Source organism: Malaclemys terrapin, chromosome 1, assembly GCF_027887155.1.
Source record: "Malaclemys terrapin pileata isolate rMalTer1 chromosome 1, rMalTer1.hap1, whole genome shotgun sequence".
In the NCBI taxonomy this organism is placed as follows: Eukaryota; Metazoa; Chordata; order Testudines; family Emydidae; genus Malaclemys; species Malaclemys terrapin.
The window spans coordinates 321,955,526-321,973,400 of record NC_071505.1 but is presented as its reverse complement, the minus strand read 5'-3'; the positions used below and the strand labels follow the sequence as shown (position 1 = coordinate 321,973,400).

The following is a 17,875-nucleotide window of genomic DNA, read 5'->3' as shown; positions in this document are numbered from 1 at the left end:
GTGCGCGGAGTCGACGGGGGAGCCTGCCTGCCAAGTTCGAACTAAGGTATGTCGACTTCAGCTATGTTATTCACGTAGCTGAAGTTGCATACCTTAGTTTGAATTGGGGGGTTAGTGTAGACCAGGCGTAGAAGTAAATATTCTCTTACTCGAAGCATGGTTGTTTTCTCAATGAGCTGGTCTCTAATCATCTCATCTGCCATATTCCCAAAGTTCACAAGTTACAATCAGACTCCTCAGGGAAGCAATATACTGCATTATAGTCTCCCCTGGTTTCTACTCACGTTAGCGAAATCCGTAGCGATTAGCTACTACATTCACTTTTTGCACAAAAACTTCTTTAATGCAGTGAGTGCAGTCTCATATCTATTGTCTGCAAGGGGAAAAGTGTAAAATATATGCTGCCCTTCTGCTCCAAGACAGTGGATTAGCAGAGCACGCTTTCTTACTTCAGAAATCTCTGTAGCACTGATTGCAAGCAGATAAGTCTCAAACATATGGATCCAGGCAGTAAAAGCAATTGGAGGCTCACCTGGGCTTTGTAGAAAAGGTGCAAATGGGTTCAGGGGCAGAAGATCCATCCTCGTCGCCAAAATCGGGTAGTAACCAAGCAAGGTACTAACAGACTTCAACAGGACTTTATCTTTACCAAGCTGCTGCTGCACCCTCGGTAGCTTTCCATCATCCTCCTCCATTCCTCCCCCCTCCTTCCTGTTTCCTGTCCTTTCAGACTCCCAACAGCTCCCAGTTCTAATAATTACAAGCAACATCTAAACACCACACCTAGTTTCTTCCTTATCATTAGAAGGAAAGGCTCAAGGAAAATGTAGACCTTTTGAAATTTTAGGGTAGTTCTTCTAATCCTTTTGACCTACCCATTCTCCAACCTCCTCCTTAATACATCCATGGGCAATGGACATTTTGATACAGATTGATACATGTATTGATACATGATACATACAAGTCAGTAATCAACTTCTGCTATGGCTGAAAACAGTAGCTCAGGCAATTTGTGGCTGAAAGCCTGGAACTCGCTGTACCAGTGAAGCAGTTTATATCTTGGAGCAGAGGCAGTGACTTTATATTACTGAGCTAGCCTTGACATTTCTGTATTTAGAGTCAATCCTGACAAGATTGTCATTAGAAAGACGGCAGCAAGAAGATGCCGTAGAAGTGATATTGGTTGTGTCAAGTTCAGCAGGGAAGAATAATCAAAAGTGGGAAGAGAAGATGATATAATGGAAGAGAGGAAAGAAATACCTTGGATAAAAATAGAGAAGGATTTATGTCTTCTATGTCAGAACTGGCAGAATACAAAAGCAAATGTGGAAGAGACTTAATGAGTGAGAATCCCTTTGACTTCAGTGAGAATTTTACTTATGCAGGACCCCTTTTATTTAATCTCTCTCGGTGTATGTGTGTGTATATGTATGTGTGTGTGTGTGTGTGTGTGTGTGTGTGTCATGGCTCTGTAAAAGCTCCCCCAGCTGGACACTCACCTGGCTGCTGTATTTTGGCCTCACACACACAGGGACTGTGTGATTTTTAAGCTTCCCTTAATCTGAGTAGGCTGCAGCACTGTCTTTCCTTGGCCTGCCTATCACACTTCCTGGCACAGGCACTCCGTCTGTTACTTCTTTGCATAAATGGGACCTTGTGGCCCAACTCCCAAAAACCTCTGGACAGGTGCTGACCCCCAGACTGTCTTGTAGCTTAACCCCCTCCCAGAGCTCCAACCTTGAGTGCTCTGGATTTACAACACCCCTCTTCAGGAACAGGTGATAGTGGAAGCAAATATACATGTTCTCTCTCTCTCTCTCTCTCTCTCCCCCCCCCCCCCCCCAAAGGAGTTTGGCCCTGCTGTTAAAAAGCAACCCTTTGCTATGATAGCTGATAGCATGCCCTTCTGTTCCTCTTTGCTGCCAAAGCCTCCTTTGTCTCTGTGAGTCCCCCCTTGCCATGTGACTCCCTGATAAAATGATCAGATTGCCCCACCCAATGATGACCTATTGCTCCCCCCCCCCCCCCCCCCCCCCCCCCCCCCCCGAGTTCAGACAGTACAGATTTGCCCAGCACAATAGCTATCTCTTTGGCCAAGTGTGCTCTGTTTGAATGGATGACCATCAAAGTTTAATTACACTCTTTTGTTAGCACAGTTAGCACTTTGCTAGCACTGGGTTTTAGCTCAATATGGTGGCAAAAGATAAGAATGCAAACAGGCTTCACATTCAAAAAGTTTGCAGTCTGGCACAAATAAACATAGAATCCCCAGTATCCATCAGAATTTGTAAATTGTATATAGACAGATTCCCTGAATCACCACAATATAGATCTATAAACATTCTAGGGGTGCCAATTTTTTGGTTGGATGTATTCCTGGAGATTTCATCACATGACATAATCTTTAATTAAAGATTAATCTTTGATTCCTGGTGACTCCAGGACAATCCTGGATGGTTGGCAACCTTAAAAAAATTATCCCTGTAACACTTGATGTATTTTTCCCCTACAACTGATTGTTTGGTGTCTAAAGTAGGGTTACCATTCGTCCGGATTTACCCGGACATGTCCTCCTTTTGTGTGCTAAAAATAGCGTCCGGGGGGAATTTGTAAAGCACTCACAATGTCTGGGATTTCCCCCTCCCCTGGCAGAGCAGAGCGAGCGGCTGGGAGGGCTGCAGGAAAGTCCCGGGCTGGACTCCGGAGCAGCTTCCTCCTCCCACCCCCCCCCTCCCTGCATTCTGAGCCGGCCGGCAGCTCCTCCTCCTGCAGCCCGTTCCGGCAGCCCTGTGCAGGGCCAGGGACCGGGTTTTGTGTTGTGCTGGGGAGCTCAGCCATGTGTCCGGCTGGCACAGAGCCCAACACCCTGTTCTGAGCAGCAGGGTAAGGGGGGGCAGGAGAAGGGACAGGGAGGTTCTGGATGGGGCAGTCAAGAAACGGGTGGGGGCTTTTGGAGGGGAGTGGAGAAAGTTTTGGGCAGTCAGGGTACAGGTAGGGGGTAGGGTCCTGGGGGGCAGTTGGGGGGGGGGTTTAGGAGGGGGCAGTTAGGGGACAAGGAACAGGGAGTCTTAGGTAGGGGGTGGGGTTCTGGAGGGCAGTTAGGAGCAGGGGTCCCAGGAGGGGGCAGTCAGGGGACAAGGAGCGGGGGGTAGGGGGCTGGGAGTTCTGGGGGGGAGCTGTCAGGGGGCAGGAGTGGGGAGAGGGATCGGAGCAGTCAGGGGACAGGGAGCAGAGGGGTTTAGATGGGTTGGGAGTTCTGGGGGGGCTGTCGGGGGGCAGGGGTGGGGAGAGGGATCGGAGCAGTCAGGGGACAGGGAGCAGAGGGGTTTAGATGGGTTGGGAGTTCTGGGGGGGGGCTGTCAGGGGGTGGGGAGTGGTTGGATGGGGCGTGGGAGTCCCAGGGGTCTGTCTGGGGGTGGGGGTGTGGATAAGGGTTGGGGGCAGTCAGGGGACAAGAGGCAAGGAGGCTTAGATAGGGAGTGGAGTCCCGGGGGGCAGTTAGGGGCAGGGGTCCCAGGAGGGGGCAGTCAGGGGACAAGGAACGGGGGGAGGGTTGGGGGTTCTGGGGGGGGCGGGAAGTGGGAGGGGCAGGGGCGGGGCTAGGGCGGGGCTCCTCCCGTCCTCTTTTTTGCTTGTTGAAATATGGTAACCCTAGTCTAAAGAGAAAATCACATATTTTCTTGGGATGGATAAAAAGATAAGATTAAGAATCCTACCCTTAAAATTTGATTAACACTTTTTCTTTATCATTTTCAGGAACCGCTGAGCTGCCAGGTTTTGCTAAGAACCAAATTATATAGGGCCAGATCAAGGCAGGATTCTTGTGCCCTTAGGATTTGAGCCTCATGGTTGGAATGGTTCCCAGATTCCGCAGTAAAACAGAGGCAGGAGAACAAGTAGAAGTGCAGGTCACACCTGAAGGCAGCTGGGGTGGGCTGGACCAACGTTTGGCTCCTAATCTTGCAAGATAGTGTGTACCATAATGTATATTAGGAGTCAAGGGTTCATGACATTGGGGTCTTGCAAAGGTTACTCAAGTGTGGGAGGAATGGAAAGCTCAATCCAGAGAGAGGAGAAAGAAATGGGAGGAAGGTTTTAGGGGAAGTCTCTCCAGGGGTAGCCTGAAGTTTTAGAGGATTTGATCCCCATTTCATGATGCATTCACCCCTGACAATAGTAAATACTGTGCAGAGAGACTATTTTTATTATTATGCTTATCTATTAATGTATTTTTATAATATTTGCCAGGCTTCTAGAGAATTTGATGTAGACAGAATTGGAAAATGGGTACAGAAAATGTTGGTTTTTTTCCATTAAAATTAAAACAGGAACAAAAGTTACCATAGAAACATTTTGATTTGGAAATGCTGCTGCAATGTCTCATAGGTGTATAGTTTGTGTTCCTCATGTTTCCATTCTCTATAGGCTGAGATTTGTGGAAAAACTACCTCTCCCAAGATGCACAATGCTCACTTCTCTTGGAGAAGGGAAGCAGTGTGTCAGAGGGAGTCCCTGGCCATAGTGTTCCAGGGAGATATGCTCCAGTCAGTGAGCCCGAACTACAGAGGAGAATAGGAGAATGGGGTTACCAAATTAAATCTCACATGAAGCACTGCAGCAGCATATTCGAATGGAAATATTTTGGTTTTCAGTCAAAATATTTCCAGTTTTGTTTGCTTTTTTTAATTCAAAATTGAAAGTTTTCATGGAAAGCAGACATTTTTCACACACACAAAATAGTTTAGTCAAAAAACAGTTTCCATGGAAAATTTTCAGCCAACCCAGTGAGCTCTTTTGCTGTAGTTTACTAAAAATTCGAATGAAGAAATGAATATTCTTGTATTAGTTCTAGCTTGACTAATAGGATGCAGACTGGGACCAATGTGATATTTTTTTCTGAATTTTTGTGGACCCTGTTGAGGAATTTAATGATTTTTCTCTGTGTGAACTGAAGACATCTCACAGGGGATTCCAGTCAAACTATTGGCCATCTTTGATGTCATTTCCTAAACCAGGATTTAGCAAAAATCTTAGCGAAAAAGGTCTTAAGAGTTCCATGTTTGAGGTTTAAAAAAGCTTCAGTTCCAGATTTTGTGGAATTATCCAAAACAAACATTCTGAGTTTGTTCATTCCTAACACTCACTGTATTTTTCCATAACCAATGCTCTATTTTTGTGTTTTTTTTTTCAGAGATCATCTACAGTTGGGTATTTAACGAATTCCCATCTTTCGTGGCAGAAGATAGCCGACGCTTTATCTCTCAGGAGACAGGAAATCTCTACATCTCCAAGGTGCAAACATCTGATGTTGGCAGCTATATCTGCCTAGTAAAAAACACAGTGACAAATGCCAGAGTTCTAAGTCCTCCAACGCCACTCACCCTGCGAAATGATGGTAAGTAAGACATTCCCACTCCATTGCAGCAAAAAATGTGAAAATGAAAATATCTTGGGCTGCACGGAAACACAGAATAAAACATAGATGATTTGTGTTCAATATATAGGCATGCATTTACTTCAGTAAACAAAAAATGGGGTGGCCCTTATGTTATAGCCTGGGTGCCTAAATTTGGACACCATTATCCGTATTTGGGCAGCTAAGTACCTAATTTTCAGAGGTGCTGAGCATCCAACATCTCTCAATGGGGTGTCACTTATTTAGGTGTCTTTCTTGAAAATAATTGTCTATCAGTAAAATCTTAAAAAGTTGCTAAATGACTTAGGAGTCTAAGTCTCATTGAAAGTCAGTAGGACTTAGGATATTTAAGGACCAGTTTTTACAAGGTATTTAGGCAGTTAAAGATTAAGACAAGTGCTTAGTGGCATTTTCAAAAGCACCTAGTCATTTAACTCCCATTTATTTTAATGGGAGTTAGACATTTAGGCTATGTCTACACTACAGACCTTACAGTGGCACAGCTGTATCGCTGCAGCTATGTCACTGTAAGGTCTCCTGTGTAGCCGCTCTATGCTGGTGGGAGGGAGCTCTCCCACTGGAATAATTAAACCACCCCCAACGAGCGGTGGTAGCTCATCCTGCCGACATAGTGCTGTCCACACCAGCATTTTTGGTGGTGAAACTTCTTGGTCGGTGTGTGTGGTGATTTTTTTGTTTTGTTTTGGTTTGGTTTTTTTTCCACACCCCAACTGACAAAAGTTTTGCTGACAAAAGTGCTAGTGTAGACAAAGCCTTAGTCCATTTTGAAATTCCCAGGAGTCGCCTATCTGCATCGTTAGGCATCATTCGGGTCCTAAATGCCTAAGGCATTTTAGAAAATGGGACTTGATTTCTGAAGTCATTTAGGCACTTTTGAAAATTTTACCCCTATATCTGTAAATTTGGAGAAGTCAGGTTCCAGTACTATGCCTTGTATGGCAATATCACTCTAAATAAAATAGAAGGAAAAGAAATTGTGAAAGTAAGTCACATTCTTTTATAAATGATGGCTCTTTTGTATTCTCGAAAGAGTTGTATATATTTTAGAGATTGACCTAAAATCTATAGTATGTTTTTAGCTGTTTTGGAGTTAAATATTCAACTTTTATTATAGCAATATTATGTTTTTATTTTATTATTTTAAAATAATCAAAATGCAATCTGACCTAGCATATTTTATTTTAAATGAAGCAGAAATAACATATATAAATAAATTGTCAGCATAGTCTTCCTTCTAAGACATCCTACATTTCAATCTGCTTTCTAATTCCTCAGGAATGCATTTGAGCAGCTAACCACACTTTGATTCATGCCCACATGTACACACACAAATAAGCATTTTGAAACAAGTCATAAAATACAACGCATGGTGGGGACTCACTATGACTTACACTAAAAAAACTCTTTGTACTGTACGACCATTACAAAGAGTGGGCTTTAAGAAAGATGACTTGATTTAATATAGTAACTAAAAAAAATACAATTTAGAATGGAATAAAGTTGATCTTTTCAATATAACTCAGTTGAAACTTTTCATGTTTACATAACAAAAAGTTACATACTTTGTTGCATGGCCTGTTATTTTAATTTGGTTTTATGTGGTACCAATAATTATTTAGGTGAACTTCAAATCGTTAACCCAGAAAATCTGATCTTTTAAGTATTAAACCTTTGTAAATGAAAAAAAAAATGCTAACTTTAAATAGATTAAAAAGGAAGCACTTGTCATGAAGACAGGATTTTATTGCACCATTTTTTTAAAATTCACAATGTAATCTCTTTCTCTCTCTCTCACTCACTCACACACACCTCTATCCCTACCTATCTGCATAAGCAAGATACAGAAATTAAACATGTGAATCATCAGCTGTGTTACAGTATTGGGTGCACGATTAGGGGATATTCAGTACAACCTAAAGTGGAGTAGGGAAACCAGGATAAAGGGAATAATCATCATTGTCAAGCAAAAACCCCAAATTCATGAAGGAAAAATACATGCATATTCTTAAATGTCAAGTATGCAATATATACCAGTCTCAAGCAACTTTGAATTTCATGGCTGGCTGACATAGATCTTTTATTACCTGAGCTTCTGAACTTTGCAGCAGTATTGAGGGGGTCTCTGAACAGATATGAATTTCTCCTAAACAAATTCTCCATTGCCGTTTTACATACACATGCTTCATCACTACTAGGCATCCATGTCTTGTTTTGCATCTATTTAGATTTTGTGAAGAAACTTGTTTGCTACAATGGACGGTGCTAAAAAAATTGCCAGAAATTCTTGCCTGGTTGTGCAGGTGTCCCAGTGCAGAGTCCATTTATTGTACTTAGAGCTGGTTAGGAATTTTCTGACAAAACATTTTGTCTGGCTATGCCAAAAGAAGGATAGGAGACATTTGACATGGGTTTAATCAGGCTGCAACTTTATTATTATATGTCTGGGACTACCCGGCAGATAACAGTGTACAGTGCAGGTAATCTGATGTTTATTCCATAATTACCTGGGGGACTTTTACCAGTTCCCCCTCTTTTTCCATCCAGGTCCCTCCAGCAACTCCATTGCCAGGACCTTACCATCCAACCCCCACTCCTAGGAGGGTTAAGGTTGGCTATAAGAATGAGGGGTTGGCTCCCTGCCATACCAATCATAGACATCCCCAACTGCCCCCCATTTGTTGCTTTAATTAACACCTTTTTTTAAGTCCTTTTCCAAGCCATTTATCCAGTCACTGTATACTTTTCCTATGGAATACCTGAGCTGGACATCCGCCACAAGGAGGTGCCAGCAATTAGCTTGGCTGCCTCCTCCACACACCCAGTCGGGTTCCCAGACATCTCCTAATCTCCTTTTATATCAGTTAAAAAACATGACAGCACCTAAGTCAGACAGGTGAACCCCATCCTCCCGAAACAACTCTGCTGCCCCTATATTATGCCAGGATGTGAAATTACTGCCCCTATGATCCCATGGAATTTGGCCACCTCCCTGCTCACATACCTCCTTGCCTTGTCCACCATGCCATGCCAGACCCTGTGCTGAAGCATGTCTGACCAAACAATGTTGACTCCTGGAAAAAGTTCAAGGATCAGTCCCGAGTCCCTCCATGCTCTGAGTATTAGTTCCACCCCTTTTAGCATTTCCAAATTGTTTACCCCAAGGTGCACCACAATTATATCTGGTGGCTGTTGACAGGCCCTGTAGTAGTTTTGGGCCGAGGTTTGGCCCTCAGCGGGGCTGTGAGGTATCCCACCGCCTTGCTCTGGTCCGGCGGCAGTCGGGGACCACAGACCCACAGTTAGGGGCTCAGGCCCATAAGCAGGGGCTGAGCCAAGAGGTCCGAAACCCAGGCCCTTAAGCAAGGGCTGAGGCAAAGTCTATAGCAGCCCAGGCCCTAAGTCAGGCGGGGCAGTAATCAAATAGTCAATCAGAGGCCCAGGCCCTTAAGCAGAGGCTGGGTCGGTTTGTAGCAGGTCCCAGCCTTTTTAGGCCAGGGAAAAGGGGGGAGTCTGCCACCCAAGGAGTGGGTGGCAGGGGGGACGCAGGCCCTCCCACTCCACTGCGTCCCAGCCCGGGGCCCTAGCAGCGACGGAAACTCGCTGCTGTCAGTGGGGATCCTGGCCGCAACACACTGACATCGGCTCTGGCAGTGTAGCAGCCAGACTGGGGTCGGCTGTCCCCAGGCTACTTCCACACTCCCCCTCATATGGTACTTGGGCCGTCTTAGTGTCGTCGGTGCTTTCCACCAGCATTGGTTCCTCTGGGTAGGTAGTGAAGGGCGGGCTCGGCTCCTCCTCGGGGTAGCTGGCATGAGGCAGGCTCGGCTCCTCCTCAGGGTACCTGGCACGGGGCAGGCTTGGCCAGCCCTCCTCAGGATACCGGGCGAGAGGTAGGCTTGACCGGCCCGGTGAGTCAGCAGGCCAGTCGCGGCCTGTGGCCGTTTCCCAAGCGGGAGCTCAGCCACAGACATCTGCTCTCTCCACCGATCTGGGCTCCACAGAGCTCTGCAGGCGGGCTTTTATACTTCTGGGTCGGGGCTGTGATCTCGGAGGGGCGGGCATCGGACCCAGTGGCTCCGCCCACATTGGTATTAGGGGAGGTTTGGCCATCAGCGGGGCTGTGGGGTATCCCACCGCCTCGCTACAGGCCCGCACAGCATACAGCAGTGGTATTAGTTGATCCCATAGCATGCCCCTCCATGGCCAACCGAGTACTGCTTCACCACCAAAGCCCAGCTGCAAACCCTAGGGCAACCTGGACGAGTGCCTATGCACCCAAAAGACAATACTGTACCCGCAGATCCCCACCACCATCTGCATGGCCGGTTGTCCAACATCTATAATGAGAATACAATAAATTAATGTTGCCCTGATTCTGAATGAGTGGGACCAAATTCATGGCTGGCCACCCCCAACCTCATCAGCCCCCATCTCAACACTGTAATAAATTGATATGCTGTGAGGGGACTCCCGTCACCGTGCATAACCCCTTTGGCCATATCACTCTGTAGGCCTTCAAAGTCTGAATGGGGCAGACCTCCGGCTCACCATCCTCCCAAAGGATAACAGATTCACCCCGGCCTACTTGATCCATCTTTGACCTTCACTGAATGCTCATGCCATTGTATATTCACGGAGTTCCAAAGCCCATCCCGTAGAGTCTTTACTGGCCCCAGGCGCTAGCTCACTGATTCTGAAAGCAACAAAAATTGCTATCAAGAATGCTGCCCTGAACAAGGCCACCTCCTGTCCATAACATAAGGATCTGGACAAGATCCCTGAGCATGTAAACTGTGATGGGATGACGAGAATCCACTGTGGGGCCACTGGTATGCGACCACCCAGCCTTGGTTTGTGTAAAAAGGGAGGCTTCAGGTGCAGAGCTGCCCCCTTTAAACCCTGCATTCCCAGGGGATGAATCAGCGACCATGCTGACCCCTTTTTGCAGCAGTTTTCATCTCCCTCTCTCCCCGCCGCCCCCCCCCAACAACCATACAGCATTGTTCCCTTGACTCAGCCAGCTAGCCAAACACCACCACCACCCTGCTTAAAGGTGCAGAGCAGTCATTTACATCAGCAAAATGTCGAGTTGTCCAACCTCTCCCAACTTTTCACAGGAATGAGAGAGAGGGAGCACCAAAGAGAGGGACACTGATTCTGTAGCCCAGTGATTAGGTCACTCAAATGGGAGACACAGGCTTGTGTTCCTGCTCCAATGAATATTTAATTAGCCACATAAAGTGGAACAACTCCAAAAGGAGAGAGTGAGAGAAACCCCCCTCCCTCCCTTATGTTAAAATAGTTAGTAGCCCAGTGGTTAGCACACTTAATCTGCAACATGGGAAACTAAAGTTCAAGTCCCTGCAAATCAGACACAGCAGCAACATTGACTCTTCTGTAGTTTCTCTCTCTGTGTCATTTTTTACAAAAAACTTTGAAAGGACTCAGGTTCATCCTGATGCAGCACAGGAAAATTTTGGAAATCTCGATAATTTTCACAGGATGGGAAAACAGTTTCCCAGCCAGTTCTAATTGTAACAGATGTTTTCAGCATACTCTGCAAACATATCTTGCAGGAATTTTCAGGTAATGTTTGCGAATGGGCTACCACATCTCCATATCTGAGGAATGTTATACTTTCCTTTATTGTCAGGTTTCCGTACAATGCAGCCATATAAATAGTGTCACAGAACTCTGACCTTTTGCAAGACTTTTCCCCCATGAATTAGCCCTAAGATTATCATTAAAGCTGTTCATTCGTAGAATAGTTCATTTTCTTTTAGGCCTAAATGGCTTTAGATTATATTCTCTTTGATTTATTGACAAATATTACTTTAAGGGAATGATGGTGACAGAACTTGACGTAAAGTAACATTGTCACTCAATAATACAGAACAACGTTGCCCCTGCAAAACGTTGCTCATTACAGAAAACTAATTATTAGTAGTGTGTGGAGAAGGATAGGGCTGAAGAATAAATGGAACAAGCAAAGAAGAAATTAAAGGTAGCTATAAAACAAATGTCCATGTATCTAAATATTTCCTCATCTTTATGTAGCTAATTGTGGCACTGTGGCTCTGAATATGGCATGCAGCTTATCATGCCTATGGGTTCCCATAAGGAAATGATTCATTTCAGCCTTGTCAAGTGTTTACTGAGGCCCCAAAAGTGCACAGCTTTCTGAGGTCTAATGCTTAGCAAGCCAGCCAGTTATTTAGTTCTGTGATAAACCAGGGTTAGTCCACTTCTGTAGTCAGCACATGTATCAGGAACTTATTGGGAAGAGTTATGTAGGCTGGATTTGTTGGGTTTTTTTGCTTGCCTCGTGTAGTTTCCTACACTAATTGTTCTGGGTTTTCAATTTATAGGCAGTACCAATGGGACTACGCAGCTTATGACAAGAACACTCCCATCATAACGTTTCTGTGCATTTCTCTATGAGGAGGAAGCAGAATAATATTAAGGCTTTATGTCAAACTCTGCAAGAATGTAGGAACTTACTTGGCTTTTATTAATCTTTTATTTCTTTAGTGATGTGTCTCAAAGGGAAACTTAGCCCCTTGATATGAAGCAAATTAAATAAAAATATCAAGAAATCCTTGAATGGGTTCTGAATAAAATGAACACCTCATTTGTTCAGATGTCCTTGACAATCAGTCATTCCATACAATTCAATTTCACTTCAAGCTGGCTTATAAAAACACTTTAAAATTCTATCTGAGGAGATAAAAAAGTTTTAGCAGGGAAAGGATCATGCATCATTCCATTAACTGCCTTTATAATGCTTTAGAAACTTTGAAGAGTTATTTAAAATATGTTTACAAATAGTAAAAAGGGGTTGTTAAAGTGTATCTTTGCAGATTCAGAGACTGATTGGGAGCAGTAAAGTATCTTGAATGGTGAAAATATCAGAAAATATCCTGAAAACTAGAAAATGGAAACCCAGGGAGCATAAAACCTTTAAGTGATAGCATAATGCAGTTATTTCAAGGTCACGTGTTTTCACATTGGTTTTTCCTTTTTGTTTTAATTATTACTATAAAGAAGAGACATAAGTTGCTTCTCATTTTATCTCAGAATTACTGCAGCTGCTGCTTAATTCTCTTGCCCCATTTGAAGTTTCCAGAAAATACTGTATAATTTCAAACACAAGGGCCACATTCTTCTCTATTACATCTACGTAAATCAAGATTAACCACATTTATGTCAATCTATTTAGTACAGATTTGAACTGGTTTAATTGAAAGCAGGGTTTGGCTGTCAATAAATTTCCCATATCATCACTGTGCTTTGAGCCAAACCCTATCTGCCATGATCCCATTGAAATCAATGGGAATAGTCATGTGATCAGTAGAAACAGGATTTAGTCCTGTATATATCAAAGCATTGGAAATGTTCAATTCTACCTTTAGAAGAGGGAACGTGTGGTTTGTGTGGTTAGTGAGATATAACACTGGGTTGTATTGACTTAGCACCTGTTTGGTAAAGTAAAGTTTTTGGGCAAATGAAAATGGTTTCCCAACTCATCAGGGAGAAGGAACAATGAAAAGAGGTGAGGATGGGGCAATGCATAGAAAATTACTCCATGTAAAGTAATGGCATTGGAGCTACACTGAAATATTGATTTTACAAACCCATGCTACTGCCATGGGTAGTATGTCTTTTATTCAGTCTGCTAATTATCTGTCAAAAGATTTGTCTAGTAAACACTTAACCTGAATATTTTATGACTCTCCCTCTCTTCTCCCTTCCCAAAATAACAAAAGCTCACAGAATGTGTTTTCTTTGCGTTTAATTGCATTGTGCAATGTATATATTCTGGTGGACATATTTACTGTCTGGTGCTAATTCAGGTCCAAATTCTAAAAAGTGCGGAGTGCCTCTGGATTGTAGTGGGAGTTGAGGATGCTTATAACATTGGTACTTGTGTTCAGCATCTCTCACAATATAGCTTTGTTAGGCTGCATAAGTCATGTGTTTATATTACAGCATCATCAATATAAAAAAATAAGACCCTGTTTACGTCTCTCATACTGCTAATGCAGACCCTCAGGCCTGTGTAAACTACCATTGAAGTCTGTGAGACTCCACTTGCTCCAGGGATAGGCAGGTTAAACAGGCATAATCACTGTAATGTAGTTTCAGCCATGCAGGGCATATTTCCCTCTTGTATTATTACCTGTGCATGTTTAATTAAACATTTCAATATTTTTTTATTCTTCAGCAAAACAGCATCCTCATCTATAATCTCCATTTTTCTTTATTGAAAATGAGCTCTATAAAAAAAGGAAATCCACCTCTTGGAAGTCAGAAAGTGTAGGGAAAAACTGAGAACTGCCAAAAGCCAAGAAGAGTTGGACCTTGTAAAGCAGTGGTAGGCAACCTGCGGCCCGTGGGCTGCAGCTTGCCCACCACTGTTGTAAAGGAAATGAAAACCATTAGTAAAAGATTCTTTAGCCATATAAATAAAAAGAAAACAAGGAACAAAAGAGTGGGACTGCTACGGACTGAGGATGGGATGGAGAGTAAAGATAATCTAAGTATGGTAACACCTAAACAAATACTTTGCCTCAGGTTTTAATAAGGGTAATGAGGAGCTTGGAGGCAGTAACAGGGTTGCTAATGGGAACAAGGATATGGAAGTAGAAATGACCCCGTCAGAGGTAGGAGCCAAACTCACTAACACCTTAGTGGGAGAAAATTGGCAGGCCTGGATCTCCATCCAAGAATACTAAAAGAACTGGCACATGAAATTGCAAGCCCAGTAACAAGTATTTTTAATGAATCCATAAACTCAGGGGTTGTACCCAATGAATGAAGAATTGCAAATATAGTATCTATATTTTAAAAAGGAAAAAAGAAATGGTCTGAAAAACTACAGGCTGTTAATTTGACTTCAATTGTATGCAAAGTATTAAAGTCTTTATGAAAGACAGAGTAATTAAAAAGAAGAACAGGAGTACTTGTGGCACCTTAGAGTACTCCTGTTCTTCTTTTTGCGGATACAGACTAACACGGCTGCTAGAGTAATTAAAGACACAGAAGTAAATGGTAATTGAGATAAAATACAACATGGTTTTACCAAAGTTAAATTGAGGCAGATCAACCTGATCTCTTTCTTTGAAAAGATAACTAATTAATTTTCTAGACAAATGAAATGCAGGACATCTAATCTACCTAGATTTCAGTAAGGCATTTGATACAGTTATTCCAAATGGGAAACTATTAGTTAAATTGGAGAAGATGGGGATTGATAATGAGAATCAAAAGGAACTGGTTAAAGGAGAGACTACAGTGGATCATGCTGAAAGGTGAACTGTGAGGCTGGAGGTAGGTTACAAGTGGAGTGTCCTCAAGGAGCAGTCTTGGGACCAATTTTTATTTAACATTTTTCATTAATGATCTTGGCACAAAAAATAAGAGTTTGCTAATAAAATTTGCAGATTATAAAAATTAGTAGGTATTGCCGGTAAGGAGAAGGACCAGAATATCAGACAAGAAGTTTTGGATGACTTTCAAAACTGAAGTAATAGAAATGGGATTAAATGTAATAGTGCAATGTGCAAGGTCATGCATTTAGGGACTAAAACTAGGAATTTTTGCTATAAGATGGGAATTTAGCAGTTGGAAGTAACAAAGGAGGAGAACTGGTTGAACACAGAATGACTTGAAGCCACCAGTGTGATGTGGCCATAAAAAAAAAAAAAGGCTAATGCAATCCTAGGATGCATGATGCAAGGTATTTTCAGTAAAGATAGGGGAAATGTTAGTATCATTATACTGGTGAGACCTCATCTGAAATACTGTGTACACTTTTGGTCTCCCAAGAAAGATTAATTCAGGCAGGAACCGATGCAGAGATGTTTTCCTGACCCTGGCTCTCACAATGATTCCCTCCTTCTATGGCCTTGGGCAGGTCACCTTCAGGGGACTGTAACAGGGCACTGGTCCTGACTGGCTGAGTCATGTGACCAAGTGCTTCCTGTAAGAAGGAACCTGCACAGTCAGAGATGGCAAGGCAGGGAGTGAAAAAGGTCATTTTTGCATAACCCAAGTCAAGTGGAAGGTCTGGCAGGGAACACAGGGGAGAGGGTTTTGGAAAAGTTGTACAGCAGGTTCTGGGTTTCAGAAAGGAACTATATTGAGAGTTTATGAAATATTTGCTTTAAATTAAGAAATGCGTAGGTTATAAAGCCAGAAAGGTCCATTATGATCATCTAGTCTGATGTCCTGTATTACACAGGCCATAGGACTTTCCTGAATTAATTCCTGAATGAACTAGAGCATATCTGTTAGGAAAACATCTAGTTTTGATTTAAAAATGGCCAGTGGTGGAGAATCCATCACAACCCTTGGTAAATTGTTCCAGTGGTTAATTACCCACACTATTCAAAATTTGCTACTTATTTCTAGCCTGAATTTGTCTAACTCAACTTCCAGTCACTGTATCATAATATACCTTTTTCTGCTAGATTGGAGAGCTCTCTCTTATCAAATATTTGTTCCTTGTGTAGGTATTTATAGACTGTGATTAAGATACCCCTTAACCTTCTCTTTGTTAAGATAAACAGACGGAGCTCCTTAAGTCTCTCACTATAAGTCATGTATTCCAATCCTTCAATGGGGAATGGGGATTGGGGGGGACTTGCCAGGGCTATAGCCACCCCAAAATTTGCCTTAGTGACTCCCTCAAGCCACCCTTCCCAGTGCAAAGGTCAAATGTTATGCAGAAGTAAGGGTGGCATGGTATGGCATTGCCACCCTTACTTCTCCACTGCTGCTGGTAGTGGCACTGCCTTCAGTGCTGGGTGGCCAGAGAGCGGAGGCTGCTGGCCGAATAGCACAGCCCCCCACCTCCCCAATTTTCCAACCCAACTCAGTCCCTCCAGTGGCAAGAGACTGGTGCTGTCCCTGTTCTTTAATAATTCTTTTTGCTCTTCTCTGGACCCTCTCCAATTTATCATCATCCTTCTTGATCTGTGAACACCAGAAGTGGACACTATTCCAGTAGTAATTGAGTTTACATTGAACTTTTTTCATTCAATTAAGAAAACCCTGAAATTCTGCTGCTTTTGCGAGCTTTACTTGACCTATTGACCACTGAGTTGACCATTGGTTTGCTGGGAACCACTCAACTTGAAATCTAGCTCATATTAAAAATTGAGTTTAAACTGTTTCAGAGTCTACACCTGCACCTATCTCATTTTTTTTTTCTGGTGTGGATTTAAATAATTTTTCCCTACACAAGCGAAACAGCTAAACTGACCCCACACAAAGTATTGTCAAAAGCACAAAATAAACACACCAAAAAAAATCTAATTGAGTGATATTCATTAGATTATATGCAACTAGTTGTTACATTGTTTTTGGTGTTGGTGATCTTTTAGATAATGATTTCCCTTTACCCTTTCGACCTCAATTTCTCCATCTGTAATATGGAGTAAAATGTGAAATTCATATTGCTTTTCTGTATTTTTGAGTTCAGTAATGAGGCTCCATCTTCAAACATTTCTCTTGAAAATTATGTAACCACCTGATTTAAAAAATCATAGATTAACTGTTTCCATTAGGAAAATCACTTTTTAAAATGCACTACCACAACCCTTATTAAAAAAATCCATCTATTCAGTATCCTGTAATTGTACATAAACAGACTTTCTCATACTGTGCTGCGCTGAGTATTGTTGAAGTTGAATCCCTTGTTTTTGGCTTTGATTTAACATGCTTGCATGTCAAAGGAGTTTATATCTTATTGGTTATATCAAGAGATTGGGAATAAGGATTTATAAATATTTTTGAAAAGGGCCCAGTATGGTTTGGCTCAAATCTGATTTATTTCAAAGTTCAGGAATGTCTGGATATGGGATTGTATTTGAGGCATAATGCTAAGTCTGATAAAGCCTAAAGCTTTAAGCATTGCAGGTTGCATCCTGAGGGTATGATCGTCCCAGCTTTTCTTTCAATGAGACATGGTGTTTCTTTTTTACTGGGTACTGTGGTGTTCTGCCATTAGCTAATCAGGTAATCAGGAATAGATTACTTCTTTCCTGAGTAACATGCCTGTGACAGGAATTCATACTTAAATATGATACTGTGGTGTTCTGCCATCTTTAGCTAATCAGGTAATCAGGAATAGATTACTTCTTTCCTGAGTAACATGCCTGTGACAGGAATTCATACTTAAATATGATATATTAAAGAGAATGTTTCTAGCATTTACTTATATCATTTAAATAGCCAAAATCATATGGCACAGAAAACAAGAAGCAAAATTAGTTTTTAATAATGGAGATATCCCATCTCCTAGAACTGGAAGGGACCTTGAAAGGTCATCGAGTCCAGCCCCCTGCCTTCACTAGCAGGACCAAGTACTGATTTTGCCCCAGATCCCCAAGTGGCCCCCTCAAGGATTGAACTCACAACCCTGGGTTTAGCAGG

General features: G+C 42.7%; 1 protein-coding gene across 1 annotated transcript in view; it reads left to right on the top strand.

Moving 5' to 3' along the window:
* Positions 1-17,875, top strand: part of CNTN5 (contactin 5) — a 987,470-nt gene that overhangs the window by 719,770 nt on the left and 249,825 nt on the right. Inside the window, exon 8 of the mRNA XM_054015603.1 lies at positions 5,192-5,395. Within this exon, the coding sequence (XP_053871578.1) occupies positions 5,192-5,395 (204 nt within the window). The remainder of the gene's footprint in view (positions 1-5,191; positions 5,396-17,875) is intronic.